At 37.4% G+C, this 27,635-nt stretch overlaps 1 protein-coding gene across 12 annotated transcripts in view; it reads right to left on the bottom strand.

Annotated features, from left to right (window-relative positions):
• The window catches only part of PPM1B (protein phosphatase, Mg2+/Mn2+ dependent 1B), a 60,206-nt gene that overhangs the window by 9,738 nt on the left and 22,833 nt on the right, over window positions 1-27,635 (bottom strand). For 7 of the 12 annotated variants that reach the window (XM_015857429.2, XM_015857432.2, XM_015857430.2 and 4 more), the window contains 5 exons: window positions 26,359-26,503; window positions 18,551-19,417; window positions 16,796-16,913; window positions 7,912-8,023; window positions 4,757-4,814 (listed from right to left, as the gene is read on the bottom strand). In XM_015857429.2, coding sequence (XP_015712915.1) covers window positions 4,757-4,814; window positions 7,912-8,023; window positions 16,796-16,913; window positions 18,551-19,399 — 1,137 coding nt within the window. In that variant the 5' untranslated portion in view covers window positions 19,400-19,417; window positions 26,359-26,503. Of the gene's footprint in view, window positions 1-743; window positions 3,423-4,756; window positions 4,815-7,911; window positions 8,024-16,795; window positions 16,914-18,550; window positions 19,418-21,134; window positions 21,214-24,118; window positions 24,331-26,358; window positions 26,504-27,635 lie in introns of those variants that run through there. The other 5 variants (XM_015857437.2, XM_015857436.2, XM_015857427.2 and 2 more) reach the window with 5 other exon arrangements.

The following is a 27,635-nucleotide window of genomic DNA, read 5'->3' as shown; positions in this document are numbered from 1 at the left end:
AGGAACGAGGGCGTTTGAAGAATGCAAGATAGTGATTTGGGCAGATGTGTGATGTGTGCAGCGCATAGAAAAATTAACTGCCATTAAGAACAAATTAAGAACAGCCATTAAGGTCAAATTTAGCAACCTAGAGCAAAAAAAGCCAAAACAACTAAATAACAAGCACTGATTGCAGACTGTAGGTCTCTTCTGCAAAGCGTCTGTTTGGCTACAGGCCTTCAGTCAAAGGTCTATCACTGCTGTGCGCCTTTGCTTTCTGCGATGGACTTGTACACCTGCCATGTATTTAAACTTTCAAGTGCTAAAGCAAAACTGTCATTTTAAGGGAATAGAACATTTTAAATTATTAATATCTAGCAAGTTATCAAACTAGACAAATGGAACTAGATCACTCAAAGCTGACAGATTTTGCAACAGAGGCAAAATCCTGATTGCTCTCTTTTAATGCTGACCTCATTTGATTGTTATCTAGTCCATAAACTAAACAAAGTATTACAATCACTCATTTACAACTTAGCAGCAGTACTAAGGCAGTATCTTGGGTTCAGTAAGAGTTTTTGATTCTGTAATTTTACTGGAAGCACTAAGAATGATTAGCAACAATTAAGTTCAAAGGGGACAATTTTAGCACAAAAACAAATAAATAAAAGGGTGTTACTGCATATAATGCCATCCCTCTGAGCCTCATTTGTTGCCTAAGTAGAGATGTACTTCCACTGTGGTTTCCTGGTCTGTTTCACATGTTGCTCCCATGTACTAGTATTTTCACAATCAGAGAGGTCTTCAAGAGCCCATTGAGGAGAAGCAAATTAAAGAAGGTATTTCTAAAGCACTAAGTGAGACTCACAAAGTTGGTGAAAAATCAGAGTATTGAGATGAGACTACAGATATATTCAATTCCTTAGATTTCCACAGGAAAAAAAAAAAAGCTATATGTATATTTTCATCTAGCTATTATTAAATAAGGCAGAATAGAGGAGGAATTATCTCTTTTGAAAGTTTGGAGAATATCTACGTTGTGTAATTCCTCAGTTCTGCTCCAAGGTTGACATTAGCAAACAAACACTAATTTCACAATACTCAGATCTTTCATAGTTCTTTTGGGAGACTGAGCTTAATATTTTCACTCCTGTGTAACACGCCTGATGTTGGTCTATTCTGCGCTTACCTCATCTCCCTCAGCAACAGTACAAAAACCTCTACATATAACAGCAGGACAGAATCTCACTCTTTTATATATCTTACAATATGGATACATTACTACACAGATTTCTTGCTAATGATGCTTGGCTAGAAAAGGTCCCCCAGATTCTCTGAAGGCTAAGATTACTGAGCAAGTCAGCACTCACCTTCCTTCATGTTCTAATTGAACTCTGTGTACTAGCGTAGCTGTATTTAACACAAGCATTAAATTCTTACATAAGCTATGAACATTTAAATTACTTGTATACAAAAGCCTAGTATATATTATGAACAATAAATTTACAGTGTTTAAACATGTAAGAATTTTGGCATTTTTAAAAGCAATCTGTCACAGCCCTTAATGACATCCTTTGCTTCAGCTAAGTGCCACTAAGTAAAACAAAAGCAAGTAAGAAATATAACTTATCTCAGGCAAGATAATCAAGCACAAAGCTGGCTTCAAAAAAAGGGTCACAGAAACACCTGGCACAGTCAGTAACTTTGTTTCTCATTTCTAAATTACACATACTTCCAAGCAGCCTAACTGCACTGGGCAGCAGAAGCATAAAATATGTAAGAGATTTCTATGATTTCATCTAAACACGAGTACAAGTCACCACAGCTTTATCAGAAGCCTCTCTGCCAAAACACCAGCAGAGCTGCTGTTTGCAAGCCCAATGAAAGGCTCTCATCCAGCCCCCAAGTCTGCCCAATACTTGCACAGTGGTGAGATGGGTAAAAGAAAACTTCTAATGACAGCTATACCCTGAAGCCATGCTGGGATCTCTGAATGCTGCCAGAGTAATGATTCTTTAATTAACATCTCACTCTACACAATACCTACTTATGTTAAAGATTCTCAGAAGATAAACAGAACAGAGCGTACACATGAAGAACTGAATGAAGCCACTCCATGAATCACAAGCTCCGGTGGCAGAAACAAGTCTAAGTCAAGCAGAATACTAATGGATATCTGTGCAGTACAAACTTAAAGAAATCTTATCTAGATAAAGATATTATCTCAGTTTTGATTTATATACTAAGAACTTATTTGTCAAGCTATTATAACACAGGAAATGTTATATGTATATAAATGTTAACACTAAAAAGGAAATGCTTCAGAAAGGAGAAGCCAACTGCAAACATTCTGGATGGTTTTTTGTTTGTTTTTTGCTTTTTTAATGTTTCCTTGAATGCACCAGGATGTTAACAATTACCTCATTACTTGTAAGGGTAAGGGAAAAAAAGTCTCTGCCCTAATATAAAAATCAACAGATAAAATGGCTGCTAGTTCCAGCAGATTTAAGCATTACACCCACACTCCTGACAAGTATGCTATTAAATACACACAAGGTATGGGCCTCAAGTTCAAGTCAGTGCACCTTCATGCTCTGCACATTCAGAGCTTTTATCTCCAGCTTATAATTTTTAGTATTAAGAACTACTCTTGCTTCATATTATGTTAAGAACAGAAGCACTGCTTAGATTACAGTCTTTCATCATTGGTATGGTGCTGTACATTTCCTTCCTACCTTTGCTTCCTGTTTAAATATAAGATGTTTAGCAATGTTATCACAGTGCATAGACATTGCATAACTCCACTGTTTCCTTCCCTTTTTTTTTTCCGCTCCCTCCTCAAACAGCCAGTTTAAAATACTGAGGTATCTCTAGTTCATACCAAGAACCAAGTACTGTATAAGACATTCATAGGACTCATGTTTTTTGTCACCTTGGAGATGGGGACCACATTGGGTTGGTCCCAGTCTCAAAGACAGCAGGATAAATGATCCCAAGTTGCTTGGAAAATACATATAGGATTTGTGGCCTTTACCAAGTGGCAGCATGCTCCTCCCAAACGACTTTGGATCAGAATCACTTACTACCAAAATAAAAACATACTGACTGGAAAATGGTATCTATAATTTCATCCAGTGTAGTGTTTCTAAAGGGCATCATCCATCTTGCTGCTGTTATTTTCACTCAACAGCAAAAGAAGATGAAGTTTGCAAAGCCCACTGGAGCATGCTCGTATTTCACATTTTAAGAAACCAAATTAAACGGACTCCAAACAACTACACAGTGATTTTAAAGGCAATTGGCGCCAAAGCTATATTCCATTCTGAGGACGTAACTTTCGTGTTTATTTCAGTTACCTCATTTTATTAAATTGTAACAGATGTGTAATAAGTTCCTGGAGGGAGTCAATATACAAAAAAGATGCTGTCCTCCGCGGTGGGGCTCTGAGAAAACATACATGGCTATTAAGAACTAAATTTGAATTTTGATAACATATTATCATAAAACCACCTGTGGCAACTGATATTTCCACAAAGTCACCATTATATAAACTTTCTATAAACTATATATACTTTCCTTTAGTTTAAAAAGAAAAAAGAAATCACAATAAAATCAGACAGAACAAAACCCACTGGTTAGTTTGTTCTAGGGGGTACAGTTGCAGTTTGATACAAGTTAAGTGAGAAATCTATACTGTTCATCAATTTTGAGCAATAACAAAGAGTGAATCATAATGAAATAAAAAATGGAGATTTCTTCTGTATTTTTTCTTTTAACAAGATAGAGACACTGTATAAAACTTTGTAACTTAGAGAATAAATAAACCAAAAATAATGAGGCCAAAGAATAAAATGCTAGGAAATACACAAATATAACTGCGGTAATGTTGTGCACCTTGAGACTGTGAATATGCAATTACCCATTTCAAAGTACTTATTATAAAAGATGACTCCTCTCCAACACCACTGACTGTAATGACCACATGACTGAGGACCTTGTGGCCGTCTCCAGAAAAAAAAAGAAAAATCTGATGAAGAATTTATTAAAAGATAAATTCTATCTTTGCAAATTGGTTCACATAAACTGTACAGAAGACAGCAGGTGTGCCAATAGTGACCTATTCAAATCTTTTATAATATACCACTGTAGTTCTTCAAGCAAACCCCGAAATGTTTGTTCAACAAGTTTAACTACAACTGTTATGAACTACTCTTTATACTACATTACAAAGAACCCCAAAACAGGTTTGAAGTTACCACAAACCATACAGAAACATAAATATTTAAAACAACCTAGTAGGAGCATGGTAGATTAGTACAAATCTTTTCAGAAATCAGAACTGAATGAAAACAAGAGGCAATTTAAACTGTTCTTAGACAACTGCACTCAGTGTATATATTTCCCTTAGCTACCCCAGAAGTAATAAGTATTAGTCTTGTTATCGGTGTTCCAAAGTTTTCTACACTTAATGAAAAATGATTATGCTAATGATAATTTAAGAGTAGTAAACTATCGTGTTAAAAAAAAGCAAACAACTCTACACTGTTGCTTCACAGGCTTGACTGAAAAAGTATTAGTCAGCTGGTTTAATGTCCTTGAGGTCAAAATTCTTTTCTATCAGATCCATTCAAAACAAGGTCAAAATTAAACTATGTGCTCCAATACATGTTTTATACGGTATCTTAGTAGCAGCAATATACAATTTTGCTTAGTGTATGACACCAGTTTGATGTCTCAATTAACAAATGAATCAATCAAAATCAAAATGGAAACTTACCCCCTCGTTCTCTCTGTGTGGATTCAGTCTACTGTACACAGCTTCAATAATATTACGCCTAAAAAAGAGAAGTTTTTAAAAGCATGAGCATAATAATGAAGAGATTTCAAAAGCACTGAGAACTTAGAAGTTTAACAATTAACTATTTCAGAACATTCAAATGTTCTACCTTTAACCTGTCTCTTAAGATGAAACCTACTCTTGGTGTCTTCGCCCATTTTCCATACAATTTAGGAGATTAACACTAAGCCATAATTTGTAAAGACTGAGCAAGGCAAAACATTCTTCTCACGTTATCCTCCCCATGATTTATCACTTTACACCTTGAGAAGTTCCAGCTGCATGGTCAGATTTTGTCAAGAAGGAAACTCCAAGCTTAATTCAGCATGATCAACAACATGCCCCCAATTAAGATGGAAGATGTATTAGGTAAGCAAAGTCAATCAGATCCCACAAGTGCAAGAAGGATTTGAAAAGCCCTCAAAGATATCTTAACTGACAGGAAATTAAGCATTGGTTATACAATTTATCACAGCAGAACTGACTTGAAGCAAAATCCTGACTGCTGAATAATCTATTATAACATCTGTGAGCACTAAGATCAAAACAAGATCAATGCAGTTTTTGATTATTTACCAACAGTGCTACCTGCTTTAGCACACCACATCCATTATTCCCAAACAAGTTACTCATAGAACTACTATTCTGATTTGAGTTGCTGCAAAAAACCTTATCTTCTTCTTGTGTGTTATACAGAATATATGTAATTGCATTATTCCTCGGGTCAATGGAATGAGGTACAAATTCATCAGCACTTGACAGGGCTTCACCTCATTCTTTCTTGAGAGCTTCAGGTAATTCTAGCAGCACAGTTAATTTCATTACCACTGTGACTAACTATTCTGAAACATTCTGCTACAGCCTCCAGATCTGCTAAGCGGATCCATCTATCTGCGCTCCTTCCATGGCACTGAAACTAAAGTGACTTCCCTTGTAAAAGCAGGTCTCACTGATGAGGAAAGAGCTGGTCAGAAGAAAGCCTAGCACCAATTCCTAAATAAGATTCTTTGAAAGAGTAGAAGAATGCATCACAAATAAGACACTCTTCATAAGATGGAAGGAAACACGCATCAGTTCAAAATTAACTTTGATGCAACACAGGTAATTCAAAAATTAAACTAATTAAAGAAAAAAATAAGACAAGAAAGAAAACAACTTCCCCACATGCACTGCAGTATAGTCAATACCTTACGAAGAAAACTGGAAGGGTTGTGTGGCTGAGCTAACATGGGATCCACAAACACTGAAAGAACGCATTTCTAGACAAATGAAACTCAATCTTTACAGAAATGATACCAGGAAGGGTACTTAATGCCAGTGGAATGGCGGAACTCTGATCTGTTGTGTGCACTGTGGAGAGCAACAGTACACCATTCTGATGTAAAAGAGAACACCTGGACTGTCCAAGTAAGTCTGCCACAGATACAGCAGTCATTGCAAAGGCTGAAAATCAGGCTACTAGAAATACTCCAAGTATCACAATTCACTTTCATTTTTTCTACAGCACGTTTCTTTATACTATCCCATCATGTGAAAATTCAGCAGCAAGATGTTGCATGGAAATATTAATGCCTAAGTAACAGTCACATAGGATTACTGTTTTCTTCAGCAACAAATGATTGTTTTCTGCCGCTTTTGAAGTTACAGGGAGGATCCAAGACAGGCCAGAAGACAGTCATGGAAGAGTAAGCATAAAGGATAACAGAGTTAATATATTTACATCTCTGTTCTCAAAGAATGAAACAGTTCTGACTTCCACACAAGTGAGATGCTTGAGGAAAGTACACCTGGAAAAGCAGAGTTATTTCAAAGGAAGCTGGGTCCTGAGGTTTGCAGACTTACTCAAGAGATATTGCACTGCATTTCTACAGCTAGAAAAAGTTCCCTCATACTATAAGCTAGGATCAACTATTACCTAATACTGTTGAAAAAGAAAAGGCTGTCAGCCAGACAAGCTTCTTCAGACTCTGAGCCAAGTCTAGGAGTTTAAACTGAAGAATTAAGTGTGAAATCCTTCCATCTTAGTAACAGCATAAAGATCTCACAAGTAAGAACATCCTCATGTTAGGACAGAAGTTTCAAGTTTTGAGTAGATAATTAGGAGTTGTGTAATCACACTACTTCAAGACTTCTATTCCTATATGTGAAATCAACAGAATACATCACTGTTTGTCTTTTTCATAAATTTGAAGGTCACAAAAAAGATCACCAATTCTCCTTTAAGAGGTTGTAGGTGTATCTCCTGAAATCAGTCTTCTGCAACACAGGACTTTAGAGCCAAGATAGGTAGAAAGTTATCAAAAGCCAAATTCTTAAACTCAATCCATTAAAACAAAAGAGAAAAAAAAAAAAGAAAAAAAAAAGAAAGAAAGAAAAGAGAAAATAGCCTGAGCCAAAACATATGAATTAGAACAACATTCCTAAGTGAAGATTCAAATATACTCAGGTAGAACACCATGCAGTTGCTAATGAGCAGGATGACAAGATGCATCGACTCACTGAGCAGTATCTGTGAATTCCTGGAATGTACACAAGTGGAGAAAAAGATCCAGAATGTACAGGAACTTTTAAGGTCAGAAAAAAAATCTGAGCAAATGGTGCTCATCAACAAGTGCGACCAGTGAAAATATAGATATCCACAAGTACACAGAGAACAGGATTTTATACGTTGAAAAACAAAACCAAACACTGACCCAGACTTATAATGGAAACTGCACATTGGAGAGAGCATGATATTAGGAAAAAATCTGATACACTGATTGACTGGTTACATTATTGATAATTCTTAACACAATGAAGCAGTAGAGAGCTAAGAATAATTATATACACACATATAATTAGACTTCTTTTAAGTGCATCTGTGACAACAGTAAACTAGCACATTACATTCTAGAATATGATCAGTCTCCTCACTTACCTGTAAGGGATGGGATTAGTGATACAAGAATTGACATAATGCAAAAGTTGAACTAGCCTCAAATAAAGAAAACAACCTTTATTGACTTGAGTCAATTACACTGAAAAAAAAATTCAGAATACAGGAATAATCAGTTCCAGTGAAATAATAGTTCATGGAATTCTAGTACTGTACTTACTTGCCAGCTAAACCACCTCCTGGTGGTAAATTAGGAATATTCTCCGCAGATAAAATACGAATAACATGAGCAAGATCAGGCATTCCTTCTTCACCTGATTTCTCCATAATTTCTATTTTAAAAACAGAAGAAGTCCTTAGGTTACTGAATTAACACCAACCATTCCTTAAGACACTAAAATATAAGACAGTACTACTTGACCAGACAGTATGAAATGTTGCATGTAAACAAAGCATTTGGTGGGTTGTTTTGGTTTTTTTTGTGATGCTTGTTGGCTTGTGTTTATTTGTTTTTAAACATTAAAAGTAAACTATATTTGTATGACTGAATGGAGGTATTCAAACCTATAGCCTGCATTTCCATTCACACTTCTTGCAAATCCCTGTCAAAGACACTGAAGCAGACCATGAACTGCATAAAATATCCTGGGGACGGCAGCTAGGAAACAGTTTCACATTAGGAAGTGACAGCCAGGAGCCTGTTTCAATTACCTTCCTACTGCACTGCAACACATACTCAGAAGTTGCATGCCAAAAAGCCAACACTTCCCAGGAATTCACTGTCATCCTTCACTGTACAGCACAGTGTATTGCCAAAGTTCTGACTCTCCTGGATAAACTAAGACCATCAAGCAGTTAAGTCAGATAAGTACAATGGACCATCATCATTCCAGTGGCCAAAAGAGAACATAGCACTGACACAACAGATAACTGATACTATGGTATTCCATTTTCCAAGCAGAAGTACACAGGTTGCTCCAGAAGTAATGCCTCCTATTTTCATGAAAACTACAACAGCTACAAAGAGAACAAGAGCACTATTTAACAGGGCTAATTCTCAGCTACAAAACAGTCTTCCTCAACACAGGCAATGCCATTAGCTATGCATTTCCACCCGTGATAAACAAGGAGCCTGCATGCTGCACTCAAACATCTGCATGGCTGTCTGGAATGTGGGTCATCTTTCACGCTACTGTCACCACTGCTGAAACGCACCACCCACCCCCTCGCTGTTCTCACTTCCACTGTTTGGTCTCCATAAACACTCAGCAAATATCAATGAACATCAGTGGGTGACTTTTTTTTTTCCCCTGAAAATCATCCAAATTAAGGAATGAACTGTTATTTTCTGCCAACGTGCATTTGAGTTTTTTTGCATAATATTCAAGGGGATTTTTTTTCTTCTTAAGTTTCATGTCTAAACATAGAACTCTTACCTAGAACAGTCTGTATCTTGGCTGCTATCCAGAGCTAAACAAACCACTTACGCTTCTTACAATCGATTATTCTCCACTTACAGATGCCCAATTTGCTCAGCTCAGCAGAAGCAACTTCAATTTCTGAAATCAGTAAAGCACGTGGCCTACTTTAAATACTGTACTTTCCTGGTATTTAAATATCTCAACAGCTACTATGTATCAGTAAAATAAGTGATATGCCAGCTTGCAATGCACTTGCTCACTCTGCATCAAGGAAATCTGTGGGAAAGTCCAAAGTTAAGCTTATTTTTAGAACAGCCTCGCTATTGATAAGAAATAAGGCAACCGTGCTTTTTAGCTGCAATTTTACATCGACAAAACAAAATCCTTGCAGTGAATGAGCTGGATATGCTACTAAAAGGGATTAAACATTCTTCCATGAAGCCTCACATGTATTAAGATTCATACACTCATTAAGAATGAAGCACAGCAAGCAAAGGAAGTGACAGCTAAGTATGTGTGCTTGATTGTGAAAATCTTAAGACTTGGATCAATTCATCCAAATACATCCACAGAAATCAGCCACAAGATCCCTCACAGATTCTATCCCTTTGTGCAGTACTACCTAGCCAGAAGTAGATGGTATCACTATAACGTGTTTCTGAGTCACAGCTGAGAGGAAACATCTTAAAGGATATACCACATTTTAAACAAAGACTTTGTCTGGCTCCGTACATACTGAAGTAGGCACATAACAAGAATTATTAAGAATAAAGAAGCAAGCAATTTCCAAATATTAATGGAAGCTCAAGATTTTTCAAGCTTTTTAAAAGATAATTAAAGAAGCCACAACTCAGGATTATCATGGATTTCCTGACATTAAAATCTTCTACTTAATGCTATAAAGCCACTTCTTAGGAAGCTCTGTACTGAACTAAAAGCACCTTCTTTCCATTTTCAGAGATTGCCCAACTGGGAATTATAGTGAAGAGACCAATTCCTTTTTCTTTTAGTAGTACAAAGATGAGTAATTTCACCAAAACATTTGCCTCCTTTTCTTCCTGACGTAACAGAAAAATAAACAAGAATAAAGCAAATGACTAAGAATGACCTTTTTGCACTGCACCTTAACTAATGCGTACCTAGGTCACTTTGTAAGTAATGCCTTCTATTTATTTCCATGGAAACTACAACGGATACAAAGAGCATAACAGTAATATTTGATACAGCAAATTCTCAGAGACAAAACAATGTTTTCAACATAGTCACCACCGTTAGCTATGCATTTTCACCAGTGATAAATAGGAGTCTACATGCCGTGCTTACAAAAAGCTGTGCCGATGAAAGTGACCAACTGTCAATGCTGCTACTTCTGAAATGCACCACCCACTGCCTCACAGTGCTCACGTCCTCTGTTTGGCCTCTATAAATGTTCAGCAAGTATCAATGAATGTCAATGGGTGCAATTTTTTCCGCATGGAGAAATTCAGTGACACACCTTTGCTTCATATGCACTTCTATGTCAGATGCTATCTTGTCAGGCTGCCCCTCTGCTGACATCTGTCACACAGCAACAAAACAAACAAACCAAAAGGGATACTGTTGGAAGGTTCAGCCTCTACTACTGTACCACCAACACCCATCTTTGACATCACATGGGCCAACATAGCAAAACAGGAGGCATTACTGCTGGAGCAGCATTCATTTGTGTGACAAAGACTGCAAGAGAAAGAAAACAGATTTCACAGCCTGTTTTACATGCATTTATAAGGTTTTCGCCATATCAACAATGTTGATAGTAACATTGCAATTTGGTTTTTTTTTGGTTTTTTTTTTTGTTTTGTTTTGTTTTTTTTTTACCCTGAACATGCAAAGCACGACTGCGGAATCTTTTTTATTTCTATTGCTAACATAAACTAGACACTTGAATTATTTTCTGATACTATCATATACTGAAATCCACTGAAGTTCACGACAAAGCAAGTCTACCATTTTACTCTTAAAATGTTTTTAAGAAAGCTCACTTAACTCAGAGATAAGCCTATCGAAAGTTTCAACCAAAACTCATTCTAGTTTTCACAGATTCACAAGTTGGAAGAGACATTTAAGTATCACTGAGTCCAATCCCAAAATTCAAATGCTGTCTGAGTGTTGTTCAGATGCTCCTTGAGCTCCAGCAGCTTGGGGCCATGCCTACTGCTCTGGACATCCCGGTTCCATGCCCACTGCCCTGTGGTGCAGACCCCGTCCCCAACCCCCAGCTGCCCCTCCCCTGGCACAGCTCTATGCCGTTCCCTCAGGCCCTGATGTTTTCACAGAGAGCAGAGCTCAGTTCTGCCCTCTGCTCCCTGTGAGGAGCTGCAGCTGCCATCAGGCCTCCCCTCAGCTTCTCCCCTCTTGTCTGTGCAAACGCAGCAACCTTAGCTGCTCCTCACACCTTGTCCACCAAAACACTTCACCATTTTTGCAGGCCTCGTTTGGACCCTCTCTAATAGCTTTATGCCTTTACACTCTATCTCTCAAACCCGCACTCAGCACAGCACAGTGCAGAGCTGGACAACCCCTCTCCCCTTGTCCAGTGGCAATACTGGGCCTGGGACACCCAAGGGCACAGTTGGCCTTTTGTGTGGATAGGGCACCCTTGCTGTCAATCAGAACCCCAGATCCCTGTTCTCTAGGATGTTGTTGTCTAGCCTCTCACACATCATTCTATACAAATACCCATGGTTGCCCCATCCGGCACTCACTCATGTTAAACTTCATATGATTCGCAACTGCTCAGTAGTCCAATCTATTAAGATCTTTCTGCTAGGTCTCTCTATCCTCAAGGGAGTTTTATACAAATGAGTATTTTTTCCCAAAGATTACATCCCCAACCAGACAGAACTACAACTGCCTTTTATATCTCAGCACCTCTTCTACCTCTAGCTCTAAGATAATGACATGGGAAGGAATTCGCTTTTCTCCACTGGGTCCAGCTGCAAAACAGCTATATATAGTGTATATTCCACACACATAAAATGCACTTATCAACTAACTGAATTAACTGAATAGCCAACTATTAAAACTATAAGTTTACATTGAACAATTGTTCTTATTTATGATTTAAAAGAGTGGTAATTCTTTTTTCCTTTTGTTTTGCTTTTAAATCTCCATGTCTGATACACCCCCTAAAATACATCAAAACATATCAAAGTATCAACTTCTGCGCCTACTATTCTCTTACTGTGAGCCATCTGTGGATCTCTAAAAAAACAGATGAAAACAAAACAGAAAGTAGCACTTCAAAGTGACAGTAAGACAGTGAGAAGAAGCTGACCTAGCACAACTTTACCGTCCAACACAATTACATCCCTCTGGAAATTAACCAAACAACTCAGAATGAGCCATTGTCATAAGTTACTCGATAAGTTGTCTGAAATTTGCAACTTAGGAATGCAGTTACACACATGCCATTAACAGAAAGAACCAAGCTAGTAGAACAGCTTTAGTCTGTAGCTCATCCACTCTAAGTCTGGAGAAGATCTCCCGCTCTTACTTTTTAAGGGTTTTCTGTTTGTTTTGATAACACTGGAAAGACTAGACAGGACTGCTAACAGTTTACCAATGCACATGATCTCAGCATCCTACATGTGTAAAAAGAGACTACAAAAATTAATATGCAAGTATTTAACTGCTTTTGAGCACAGATATATGTGTATACATATATACATACATATATATATATATATATACACACACGCATATGAAAACCATCAAGAAAATCATTCCTCAAACAATACCTTTACCCTAAGCCAAACCTGAAAATGCCTGTATCAGAGAAGAGAAAAACCTGTTGCTTTAAGACTTTGATGGGGTAGTTCCATCAGCTTAAAATCTAAGAATCAATAGAGTACAGGAAAATACTGTGTTGAACTGTTTACACTCATGAAGAACATCCACCCACTGATAAGACGTTCAAACCTTACATTTTTTTCCTAACCACTCTAACAATTGAGTTTTTTTCTTTCAATGAAAAACACTTTTGTTCACTATGTGAACCTTTAAAAAGGACTAGCGTTATATTTATTTATTTTTAGGAATCCAACTTCTTTCTAAGTGATTCTCCACTGTGCTATTTGGTTGTTTGAAGTGTTTCATTCAAGCTTCTCTATATCTTTTCTGGACTAGTAACACTCAAGGCACAAATGGAACACAAAAAACTCTAGTTTAATAGCTTTTTTCCTATTAAGGAGACTATGTCAAAATGACAATTTCATAGAATTCAAGAACGCAAAAACTTTAGAAAACACAGAGGTAAGAATTTCAAATCTTTCCAAGCTGTTCCCTTTCTTTTCTGTGATTCTTGATAGAACTTCCTCAAATATACTAGCACACATTCCTTGCTTAATACTTAACACTTAAAGGTCTTGCACTCTGTCCAATTAGCTGAACACAGAATGACGCAGGGAACTCATGTGAGAAAAACAATCAAGCATGGCTGAAGCAACAGAAATTCAGTCCTCAAAGCAAATGATTTCTGTTGAGTACTTATGTTAAGCTATCGTTTTAGACTACATTCACAATGGCTCTGCACAAATCCAGATTCTAAAGCCCCCATCTTATTTTTGGTATGTATAATATTAGTTAAATGTGACAATGCAGTTAAAATACATCTCTACTAAGATATTTTTTTGATCATTAGAGCAGTAACTCTACCATGCTATAACAACGCCTCATTATTAGTATACAGTGCTCCCTACATCATTTCCACAGTTCATTCAGATGATCCAACTTGAAGTTACTTAACAGATTTACTATTAATCTTATCATTCACTTACAAAATAAATAAAATACACTGTAGCTATATGTATTTTTCAACCATCTGCAAACTGAGAGAGGAGCCACCAAGAAGTCAGGAATGCTAACTCCATAATCACCACGTGTATACCTAACTGCTGACAGCAGAGGTAACTGCTCCTGGCTCTCTCCCAGAGCCTATTAACAGCTTGTGTACTCTTGTTCAGACACAGGAAGATAATAGTTACTTATCTTAACTAGAATCATCGAGAAAGTCTGGGATGTAAGCCAAGTTCTGAGAAATGTGCCTAGAGTTCACATTTGAAGTGACCATCAGATCTCAATGATCTCAACAGTAAAAATAAATATATAAACCGTTTCAGTTTAGATCCCATCTAAACCACACGTGGAATGGGGAGAAAGAAATCAGACTGTACACAACACCAGCACATTCAGAGGCAACTGCGTTATGGCCTGAAGGTCTTCTCTTGGATTTTTGATGATTACTGTTTCTTACACGAACTGCCTACATTACTGGGACATAAACAGGAAGTGCACCTCATCTGGTTACATAAGACTAATAAAATCTAACTTAGACAAAGAACATGAGTACAGTTGTTTCTCTCAGATGAAAAACTAAACACAGCCTCTAGAGTAAATGCCATTCATAGCTTTTAAGTTAGTACCAAAAAATCCTCGAACCTGAGTGGCAAAACTGACAGGCATCCACAGCCACCAGGGTACAATGACAGCACAGTCATTTTCAAGCAAACTGTTGCACTCTACACTGAATTAGCGTTATGAAAAGTTATGAGTAGTTAGATGTAGTGTTTGGTTTTGCTCTGTTTGTTATACTGTTTGCTATAATATGTACACACACAGCATTTTCCTAAACTCCTCAGATCTACAGTGCAGGATTACTTCTCATTCATACTTAGTCCTACTTATTTGAATATGAACTACTTCCTAATAAGTAGGTCCAAACAGTCCTTTACATATCTATCCATTAGAGAGCATTGAAAAGCCAGTAGGTCTCATATTTTAATAAAACCAACATGAAAAACAGGGGTGGAAACTATTACCCATGTGATAGCTCTGGAGTCCTGTATTAGTAATTCCAATCAAATACTTTTGATTTTTAATAAAAGGAAATTAGTATTTTACCTCTACAGATTATAGACTCCATGCCTGGCTGCCTATAATAATTCAGGAACCATGTTGAAAAAATTAGTCATGTTTTCTTTTCAAGAAAAAAAATTACAAAATGCTCATGCTCAGGCAGGTACCCTCCAGAGACTTGGTCCATGTCAGAGACCTTGTTACAATCCCAAGATTGCAGGTCAGAACCAGCAGGAAGCCACCAAAGCCTCAAACATCTTGACCACTGCTGAACAGTTCTGCACACAGCTGATATTGCACTCCTCATCATGAACTCAGAAGCACCAAAAGCACAGCAATACTGCAATACAGCACTCACTCAACATCTAGCACAAACACACTGAAGGCAGCTGCATAACTCATTGTCCATCTACAGAGAGACCACCTCTATAAAGTACAGTTAAACCCAAATAGCGCAGTAATCAAGAACACTCTAATCCAGTCTTGAAAGAAGTCAAAGGGTTCAAATCCTCTCATCTTACTTCCTCAGCCAGCATCCTCTTCAGAAAACCCTTTCCTTCCCCTAAAAATTGCTGTTGTGACAAATCCAGCATCTGAGTTAATAAGCCACATTATACATAAACACATTACAGTTCTTCAGTGCTCCTCTGATGAGGTTACAGACATTGAGAAATTAATACCAACAAGGTTTTCAAAACCTCTTAAAACTTTCTCTCTCTAGTGATGCTATTCCATGGTATTAGCCCAGTCACATTTGAAACACCAAGACAAACTGTTCCAGAAACAGTTCTTTCCATGCCTGAGTTGCTCCCACAAAAGCTTGTCCCAACATACAATAAAAACACAAACTTTCAGCATCAACAATGAACCTCAAGTCAATTCTACCAAACTGAGCTTTATCTTGGATACTAGATTAACCAACAGTGAAACAGACCCAGAAGCTGCTACACACAACCATCATGCCAGACCTTACAACAGCCTTAACTGATGATAAAAAGATTTTTAATTAGAAGCAGCACTCTGAGAGTGTGCTTCAAATGTCAGTTCTTCCAGCACAAAGAACATGGTAGGAAAAGAAAATAAAACACAAGGGCTAGTCTTTCATTCTCAATTAAGCTGCCTTTCCTTTAACTGCTTCTGCTAAGGGGAAGATGCTGCATTCAAAACTCCAGATAAGGAAAGCAAGTAAATAAATTTTAATAAATGGTGATCCAATTCACTCCTCCAAGAAAATTCTACATGCTTATACAACTTCTATTCACAAACACTTATATTTCAAGCATTCAGAATCCAAAAGGATGATACAGAATGATCCGAAGGTCTTGTGTTCTAAGGAATTTTGATCAGTTATGCTCTGTAGAAATTTACACAAATTATCTTTCAAACTGCTAATTTTACAATAAACTCACAACCGTGTTTTAACAGAAGCAGTTAAACAATTTGCCAGCTGTGAATCCTTTAATGAAGAACTGAACATTTTTCTTTCAGTCAAGCTTTCACAAAAAAAAATGATGCAAATACTACAAATATCCTTGCAATGATATATATCACTATTTTATTAGACGACATAAGCCTCTGCAAGGTCAGTGGTTGAACGTTGTCTTGTAAAGACAGAAGTAAAAGCCTCAAGTTTTATATTACAAAAGCACATAAGTATGTGTCTCACCACGTTTTACCTGACAATGCTTCTCCTGATCATATCACCATGGCAGCTTTCAGGACTTTTGTTTGTTTTCACGCTCAAGAAGGCTATGAAAGTATTTCTAATGAACAAAATGGATTTCTTACCTTCAACCCGTGATTCCAAGTGCTTATCCAACTCGGCATCTTTTTTCACTGCCTCATCTGAGACCTTAGGAGCATTTGAAAGACAAACTAGTACAATACTCATGTTATCACGACTCCCCTACGTGACAAAGGAAAAAAAAAAAAACAACTTCAGGCACTTATTTACATGAGGTGTAAAAAAATACAGTTGTTTAAACAAAATAAGAACTATAGAAAAATATTTAAGACAACTGGTAAGACATTTAAGCAGTCATTGATGTTAACCTTCACCCAAATTAATAAAAAGAAAATTGTACTGGAACATGAAATGCAGGATATTTATTCTGAACTACCAGAATAGCTAGCTCCAGCTAGTAATTTACAACAGTCTGAGAACATTCATCAAAGCATGCTCATCAGACAGCATGTGTTTGCAAACAGCCACATACGTTGCAACTTAAGGAAAAGAGACAAATAACAAAATGAGAATTCACTTAGTATGGCCAATCCGATCTCACAGACTGTCTTGTGCTCAGCAATATTAGCCAAGAGCTTTTTCAGGTACCAATTTGAATGCCAATTCTTCACTCGTAAGCTTTGATAGTTCTATCCTGGTCTTTTTTCAAAATTACAGTCCATTGCTAAATATAAAAACCACATCTGCATCTTACAAGGAGACTCAATAAAACTAATGTAAACTCCTGGTTTGAAATCTAAGCCGTATTTTTTACAGTATGACTCTCTACTCTTGTATTAAACATGAAAGAATTATCCAAATAGCTCCTCCTTGTCCAAACTCAACCTGAAATTTCAGTGCCATTTAGTCGCTGCAATACCCAACCTACTGGGTAGCTCCTATCATTTAGGATAACTCTTTCTCCTGAGGAAATTAAGTAGGAATCTGACATGATGATAAATTCCTTCAAAAGTACACATGCTCACATTCCCTTCCTATATCAAGCACATATATATATTTTTAACAGCAGATAATACTTCACATCCCAAAGACAAGACCGCATTCTAATCTCATCATGCCCTGCACAGATCCAAACTTCAAAAAACAAGCAAAAGGTCAGAGTTCACTTTACTGAAAATATACTAGAATGACAAGCCATTAACAAGGCTGGACAAGTGCCTGATCAGAAAAGCCAGGGCATTTAAACTAATTACACAACATATGGCATTACTGAAAGAAACTACTTACCCTTCATTGTTAAAATTTGTCAGAACTGCCTGTTTGGTCTGTTGCCTCTATATGCAATAGTAAAAGCTGCACTTTTCAAGGAATGCTTGGAAATGGTGAATCTAAGGAAGATACGCAGACCAACGTGCAGTAGCTCCTAACGAACTTGAAGAGTGTAAGCAAACGCTTGTATCCGAGTAGTTTTAATTCATACAAACTTTAACAATTAGCTGAGTACAGAAAAGATAGTACAAGCACACACTCTACGCAAAGGAGAGCAACTGCTCAACTGAGAAACGCAATGAAAACCATGTCACAGAATTGATTCCTTCTTAAAGACCTTTTGAAAAAATCATTTTAAAAATTGAGACAAAATTTAGAGCTGGAACTGTATGCAAAAATCATACTGAAGTTGTATTTTTGCTATTGCTACTGTCTCTCAGAGGATGAAGCCATATATTCTTCAAAGGCACAGTCAAATTGGTACAGAAGTTCAGGGGAAAGAAAAAGGAGAAGGGGAAGATTAGGCTGTTAACATTACACCTGTCTGAACAGAAGACAGAATATCTGCTTGGAGAAAACAGAATACATACCTTATGTAAACAAGTGTCCACTACCCAATTGCACACTTTTTCCAGGTCATCTGAAACTTCAAGTCTAGACTTAACAAATTCACAGAGCTCTTCGTTTCCCATAACATCCCAGATACCATCGCAAGCCAGTATGATGAACTGATCATCTTCTTCTGCCCTTAAAATTTCACAAACCTCAGGCTCTGGAGAAACAAGTTGTTCTGTAGGGCCTTTACCATCAACACATTTGTAGTCATAGTCCCCCAGAGCTCGAGAAACTGCCAATGAACCATTGACACGCTGAATCATGACAGAGCCTCCTGCATTCTGTATACGCTCTTTCTCCCTCGGGTTGCAAGGTTTGTGATCCTGTGTTGAAAAACAGACTTGTCCATTCCTATAGAGAACAGCACGTGAATCACCGCAATTGATAAAGTACACATGCTCAGGTGAAATCATAACTCCCACTGCTGTTGAGCCACTTCTGTCCATCCCATTTCTGAGGTCTGAGAAATTGCGCATACACTCATCAATTTTCAAAAAGCCAGTTCTGATTCCACTCTTGACATTTTCCACTGAAGGTTCAAGAGCAGATCCGGGTTTTTCTGCTGCTCTAAAGTCTTCATTGTTAGTGATGTGTTCTAGTAAGTGTGTGGAGCAATAATTTGCAACACGAGATCCTGCATGACCATCATAAACAGCAAAAAAGGACCAGTCCTCTAAGCCATGGGGAATACCTACAACAGCTGTGTGAGCATCTTCCATTTCCACTCTCCATCCCTGCATACTGCTGAGGCCGTAACGCAAGCCATTCCCTGCACCATGAGCATTATGCTTTTCAGTTTTTGGCTTATCCAAAAATGCACCCATGTTTATGCAATATTGAATCTGGAAAACAGAGAAGAAAAATCTTATTTACAAAGCCAACATTCTGTGTAAGTTCAATGTCAGTTTTCTTCTCCCTCTGCTTTCTTCTTTGAAGAAGTAGTTATAAAACATGCACGTGTAAAAAACAACAGCTATAAAGGGAAGAGTAATTAACAGATTACATTAACGCAATGGGAGCTTACATACTCTTGTTTGCTTTTTTTGTGTGTGAGAGTGTTTTGGTTCATTTTCTGTTCGTTTGTTTTTAAGACCTATTCATCAGAATTAAAATGTGCAAAAAGCTCCCCATATGAAGACATAGCGATGGCATAGTTCTCATACCTTTATAGCCCTGCCAATTTTGCCATTCTCTGTAAAAAACTACTCATATTGGAAAAATATTACCCATATTACTTCTTTTCCACTTCTAGTTTCAGGCATGAAGAAAAGCTAATAGCTTTAAGTAACAACTGCTCTCATTAGCTTTGCATGTACTGTGACACCTCTGTAATCTTGAAAAGAGTGGCAAAATTGACAGCAGAGGAACACAGAACTTCTATACCAAAGATGACTAGAGCACTTCCACAGAAGCCAGAAGTCAATCCCACTTTGATCCAAGAAAAAATTTCAAACATTATCTTAAATTATGAGTTTTTGAGTTCACAAATGCATTGATCTTGATTTTTAAACACACCCAATTAAAACAGATATGCTATCTACAAGAAAAATAAAACAACTTTCCACAGAAAGTTAGTTCATCAGCATTTGGAGAAGATCCAGCTGCAAAATATGTAAGAAGCATCCTCAGAGAATAAGCTTGCAGGTAAAATATAAGTATCTATAAGCAAATTTTAGATTCCCTCACCTATATAAGACCAGGCCCTTCTACTTAGGCCTAATAAACCATCTTCCACAAAGTCAGCAGGAACATATTCTTTAATTCACAAGTCCCACACTACCTTTCTGAGAACTTCAGAAACACTCAGACAACTTCCAGTCACACTAACGACGACTGTCCCACGAAACTCTTAGTGACCAGCTGTAAAATGACAGCAGCCTTCACCTGGCAAAAGTCTGAGACAATTCTGCCACAACTGATCCTGAGCTAGTCACTCACGAGGTGTCTCATACTCCAGCACACACCAAGCCTGCAGTCACGATGATCTGAAAAGGGCTGAGGACTTACTGCACAGACTAAGGCTTTGATCACCAGCTACAAATCTTTTGAGCTCTCTTTCAATGAAAACTTCAGACTATTTTCCCCAAAAACTGAAGCAATTCTTTATCTGGCTTAAAAAGTAAGTACAAATTTACTGTCTTTCTCAATTCATGTTTAATGTTCTTTGATTCAAGTGCTACTAATATGCAGAAAGATTACTGTAGTTTTGTAACATGCTGTGAACATCATAAAGAAAAAGGTAAAGAAAGCCAAATCAACTGAGAAATACCAGAATTCAGATAGCTCATGTTCAAGCACCACATTATATTCTACATTGAAGTCTTGAAATTATTCGCTCTGTAGAGCCTCTCAGAGACACAGAACGAAACAACAAGCAGATTCCAAGTTTACACAGATTTCCTATGGATGTTCTTCTTCAACATTCAGCTAGAAATTAAGGTTTTGCATACACAGTAGATGGTGCAAACACTTCCCTCTGGCTTGGTTCTGAGATCCTATCTCAACTGTAAATCATTCACACCTATTAGCAAGCTCTACAAATGTATAATAGCTGATTACCTCTAAGTACCAATATTCTGCTATCAGGAAGTCTGATGTCGTAACACAAGTCTTGTACTCAGTAAATTGTCTAAAGGAGCTATGATAAAAAAAAAAGAAAAAGAATTGTGTGGCATTAGAGAAGATATTCTAAGCCCTGTACATGCTCCAATATGAGCATTTCATTTAAACAAGGCACATATCCCCAGCTGCAGAATTTACAGTAAAACCAGTTATCATGAAAACACGCTGAAGAGTTAATGTCAATTCATTTTTACTCTATATAAACAGGAAAACAGTTCTTAGACTTTAAAAATGCATTTCAAGCGACAATTAACTGGCACATCTAATACAAAAAACAAGACTGACTTCACATCAGCAGATAATGTTCTCAAGCCATTTGAGATAAGCTTTGAAAGTAATGCCTCCTATTTGATTACGTAGGCCCAGAATGTCAAAGGTGGATGTAAATGGTACATCAGGAAAGGCTGAACCTTCCCAACAACGTCCCATTACATGTTGCTGCTATGTGGCAGATGGCAGCAAAGATGCAAGTCTGTCAAACTGGTGTCTGACACAGAAGTATGTAAGAACCAAAGGTTTGACACTGAATTCTTCTCTGTGGAAAGAATTGCACCACTGACATGCAATGACTCTTGCAGAACACTGATAGAGACAAGTGACTGCTTGTTTCAGCAACGGTGACAGTGGGTCAGATTTTCCTCACTGACACCGGTGTAGATTTTCCACAAGCTCTTGTTCACTTCTGGTGAAAATGCAAAGCTAATGGTGGTGACCATGTAGAAAAAATAGCACTTTGTAGCTGTGAATGTACAATATCAAATGGTGTCACTGTGCTCTTTGTATCTGTTGTAGTTTCCACAGAAATAAATAGGAGGCATTACTTTTGGAGACACCTACACACAGTTGTGTAAAGATCAAAACTCATCTATAATTCCAAAAGCCTGTGACCACAACATTAAACACACACACACATATATATATGCACATATGTGTTTGTGTGTATGTGCATTTATATATACATTTATATAAATTGCTGAAAAAAAGAATCAAAGCTTGTGTTCCACATCCTAGCATTACCAATTTATAAGTAGATTCATTTCTTACAGTTCATAAGATCTTATTATATTTTAAATATTCCATATATACTTTTTAATATTACAAATACTTTTAAAAACTAATAATAAGTGATGCTGAGACTGACTTATGATCAGTAAGAAAATATTATGGCTAGGTATCCAGCTTATGGCTGGTCATAAAGCTGACACCAAGCACACACATAAAACCTCTTTCTATCACTCTTCATATTGGTAGACTATATAAAGCAGCAATTGCTTTGAAGATCAGCTGAAGAAATAAACTGTTTTAGTAAGAAAAGAAATGGTGTCTAACTTTTTAGGAACAGTATGCATTCTTCAGATCAAGAACGGAAACTTGGGATTTTTGCAGTAGTTCTGTCACTTCTGGGAAGGAAAAAAACCCCACCATCACCACCTGATAAGTGCCAATTAATCACAAACAGCCTTTGGAAGGCCTTCAAAGGCAGCTCAGCAATATGCTGCTCTGGCAGTAACTCCAGCTCTCTTATGGTCTTCAGCTCTAGTCTTAGCTATTGATTTTAAAACATTTCCAAGTGAGTTCAGCACTGTCAGTAGAAGCTGATACACCTTTCCTGGGGCAAAAACCTAACCCAATACTTATTTATCTTAAGTCCAAACATGTACCTGACTCTCATGTTTTCTCCTTGATCCAAATCTTACAGAGAATGCAAGCAATAATTCTCTATTTTCAATGACAGGAATCTTGGGATCACTTTTCACTTACTGAACTCAAAAAACATTGGCGACACATAAATTTACATTAGGCAAAGAGCTACTGAGATTTTGAGCAAAGCTCTACTTGAAACCTGGCAGTAGCAGCTCCTGTAACTTAAAGTTAGTGCAACACAAAGTACTGACACAGTTGAACTGTTAAGAATGAGACCTGAACGTTTTTACAAAGAAAGCAGTGACTGACTATAAGTGACCACTCACGATGGAGTCTGAGTTGTTTGTTTTTAAATCAACTGTAGCCAGAAGCTGGAGGTCAAGTGAGGAATGATCCTGGCCAAAGATTCATTTAATACTGATACAATGAAATGGAATATCAATGTAAGGGAGCAAACAAAGAAATACACAAAAGAGACACCAAACTGCTTTTGAATCAGCCATTTAAAAAAAAAAAAAAATTAAAAAAAAAAAGTACAAACGCAATATGTTGTTTAGCTACTTCAAGGTAGTCTGAAGGAACGAAACAATCACAGGCAGCATTTAATGCCGTGGATTTACATCTGTTTCCAATGTCCACAGCAATACCTGAAAACATAATTTGCCGTGCTTCAGCTATTCCCCATTACTTTGTGCCAGCAATTTCCTGTCTTTCAGAACTGCTGGCTGAGATGTTTTTGCTGTTGCTGTTCAAACTGATTCACTAAAGAGGCGCAAAATTAGCTTTAATTTAATTTTAGAAGTCTGCGACTTTGACTGCAGTGAATTTAGAAGCCAGCAGCTCAGACAGCAGATCCGATACAGGAGTAAACTCAGTAGAGATGACTATGGGACTATGTAAAAAAGGCGCACCAGGAGTTAGGTGAGGACCTATCACTTTTTTAGCAAGATTGTTAACTTCAGACACACACATATACTCGTTCCAACTGGCAGATAAATTTTAGATGACTTGGTACATCAGAAACTGTGGCTCTAAAGTTACCATCAGGCAGGTAATACATATAAATAATCAGATTACTATACTGAAACACTGCAGTTCAGCCTCTGGAGTACATCCAGAATTAGGTGCAGGGTACGTATAATTAAGCTACTAGCAAAATACAGTAGAGCTAAACAGAGAATAACTAGAAAACCAAGAACTGTGTTCCGAAATTTAGGAAAAAACAACAAACCATCAAGCATCTTAAAGCATGAGCATCAGATTTTCTTCTTTTGTACCTTTTAAAAAAATGGGCAAAGTCACATAACTGCATCAAGTTCAGCTGATGTGACAACTGCCTGTCTCTCATGGATAAGGTGAAAGCTTTCATGCTGTAGCCTCTTATTTATCTGGAATGCAGTTCAGTAGGTACATAGTTAAGAGACCACAGATGCCCAAGATGATCTTGACAGGAATGTACCTCTGCAATCACTGCAAACAGTACAAAGTCACCACTGGTGCTCAGGCTGACACATTTTAGAGATTCCAAGCCTTTGTCACTATGTGCAGCATCACAATTAGATAAAATGGATAGGTCACACCCATGAACTTCTGTGACCAGATGTCAACTTAAAACATGTAGTGTTCTTCCTAGCTAACGACACATAATTCAGTGATTGCTAGTATGATTTCTGACATTCAGCAGCACTTCAGCTAGGAAATTACTGAAGAGGAATGCAGATATCTTTCTCAGTAACAAATGCTCTAAAGTAGAAACTTCCTTCATTCCATGTCATTTGTCTTAGTTTTCCAGGTAACCATTTCAGATGTCATCAAGTCATTATCTAAATATTATGAAAGCTGGGAAGCTCAATTGCCATCTGGGAAGCTCCAGTTTTATATGAGTTACATATTAACTATACAAGCAGCAGTATGTAAAATATGCAAATACCCAGGCTCATTCACCAGGTACTGCAATCTCAGGCCCAGACAAGTGCAAAATAAATTCACTATTGCTTCTACCACTCCATGGGAACATCAGAGACTCAAGTTGGAAAGCCATGATACAGCTCTGTGCAAACAAATACCCATTTCCTTGTGCCATCCTGAAGTAGGAGTTTAGTGCACAGGAACCTGAGTGAGATGGTTAAATCAGATATGACCAGTTTAAGCTTTTCAACACTTAAGTCACTTTTTGCCCTTGACAGAAACTCCACAACAAGCTGTGGCATCATCATACCACCCAGTGGACTGCTCTTTACTTTCTTCCTAATGATCATACTACTGTAGGTTTGCTAATAAGACTTACATCCCACATTTACTGAAATTGCTCTCATTTGCTTACACTGAGTCATGCTTCCTGTAGACTATTCAAAGCAGAAGTAGATGCGTAGCTTTTGGATGCGTGAATGCCCTGACCTAGTATAGAACTGATCCTGCCCTGAAGAGAGTTTAGGTACTTCCACACAGTCTTTTTATTGCTGCTTCTCTAAGCTCAACAGAGGACCAGCTGTTTTATGAGTTTAATTAAACTTTGCACCTTCTCAAAATACCACTAGACAGGTTTTTATTAAAGAAATAGTATGTAAAATTTCAAAGAAAGAGAGCTAACATGCAGCTAATATAAATATCTATATCTTTAAATATAGTCTGTGGCATTGTAAGATCTGTGCCTTTTCTAAATCTGTTACATCACCGTGAATTACATTACAAACACTGAACTATAACAACAAACACACACCAAAGCATATCCAAAACCAAAAACAGTTGAACCTTCCTTTCATTAGAACAGCAGAACACGACATATTAGAGCACGACATATTAGACTGCCTGAAATCAACATTCCACCACTGCAGTGCTCCTGCCGCTACAGTCTAAGGAAGCAACTTTAAGGCAAACGACTCATCCTGTCAGAGACACCAGAACGTGAAATCTAGACCAAAAGGTTTTAATTCCATCATAATTCTGCAGATCCAGCATATGCAATAAAGCAATTTCATGGACAGTCATGAAAACAGGTATTCCTTGTTTAAACACAGAATTATTCAGAAATAAATAAAACATGAAGTTTGACATTTTTTCTGTGTGTTTTTCTGCTTTCTCTTAATTAACACAGTTCTGTAGCATTTAATTTACCCTTTCTAAGAAGAAATCAAAATAAAAGAACATGGATTTTTAGTTCCCCACCTACAGGTGGAAAAGATAGTTACTCAGTAGTGGGACAAGAGTTATTGCCACCACTTTTCAGTCTGACAGATAAAGTCAGGATGGGAAATTGGAAACCAAAACATTTTCACTGTAAAAATAAGCTTAAATGAGCTTACTGAAAATTTACAGTGAAAATGTTTTGGTTTCTGATTTAAAATAAGATTAAGAAAGTATCAAATGCAATTAAAGGCAGAAAAACCCCACATTCTTTAACCCAATCTTGTCCCAAATTTATGAGAAAGTCTCAGTCAAATAAAAGCTGCAAATTAAAATGCAGTTCCAAGTGATTATACTCTTCCATGAATTTCTAAGAGGCAGAATTTGTTCTTACCTGTAATCACAACCTTGTCAAGGTTCTAGTTCAGTGTTGAAAGAATTAGTTTACATCCCTGCTGCCAAGGAGCACATAACAGAATGACTTGCAAAACCTTGAGATAACAGTACGGGACACAACATCTGCTTTATTTTGGTATTTCCTAGAAAGAAACAAAGGAAGTAGTTAGCTACTCCAGATGGTACACAACAGATTTGTACATGAATTTAGGAAAAAGCAGCATTCCTGAAAAACAGAAGAGCTTGAACTAAAGCTATGTCTGGCTGTCATGAGATCCTTCAGTACACTCTAAACACCGTATTAAGGATTCATACCGACAACAAAAAAAATCAAATCAGATTTTTGTCTCCATTTTCCTTCACCAGCACAAGGCAGCACTTTAAAAGCCATCTAGCCTACTACCTGACATTCAGTTCCCTTAATTGTGTTACAGAAGGAACAGCTTTTGCATACCTGCTAACACAAGTGCTATTTACTTGATTTTATTCACCTGCCTAAGTGGCCAAGTAGACAGTTTGACAAAAGTGAAATCCATCAAGTGTAGCACGTCTTACTTGCCAACTCTTTACTAGGATTGCTTAGATGTTAAAATGCACAGTAGTTTCACAGCTGAAGCTTACTGCTTTTCTTTCAAAGTACAACAGCTCATCTGAAGAAATAATCACGATACGTCTTTAAAGTAGTTTCAATAAAACCAATCATAAATTAAACTTAAAACACAAATCTAACAGGTAACCAGCAGTTCAGATGTACATATCTGCACAAGCACCTGGGCATCTAACCCATCATTTTCAATAGGATGCGAACAACCAAGTTCCTTTATAGATCAGAAACTACATATTTAATCTCACAAATCGCCCATCTTGCACAAGTTATTGTGACAGTACACTGGTAGAAGGAACTACTGCAGGAAGAACTCTGGCTGGCAGCCAGCTTTGTCTGGGGAATAAGGGAAAAGCAAGCTTTATGGTAACACTGACGATGATAAACTGATTACATCTCTGCTGAGCTGAATGAGGCATAAAGGGGACATACGGTAGGCTTTGACTTTAAGGATATTGACTGAAGAATGGAGCTATGACAACATTTCATTATGGTTTGCCTCTTCAAAACAGCAAATAGTGTTTTTCAGCCATCCAAAGTGCCTGTTTTCTTTATACTCATAAGCAAGAAGCTACACAAAAGAGGGAATACTTTGCTGCTGTTGGAAGAACCATAAGGTTTCAGATAGTTCAATGCACATAATGTCACGCTGCTGCAAGCCCTGTTTTCCC

Source organism: Coturnix japonica, chromosome 3 (genome assembly GCF_001577835.2).
Source record: "Coturnix japonica isolate 7356 chromosome 3, Coturnix japonica 2.1, whole genome shotgun sequence".
Classification (NCBI taxonomy): domain Eukaryota; kingdom Metazoa; phylum Chordata; class Aves; order Galliformes; family Phasianidae; genus Coturnix; species Coturnix japonica.
This window is presented reverse-complemented; position numbering and strand designations above follow the sequence as displayed.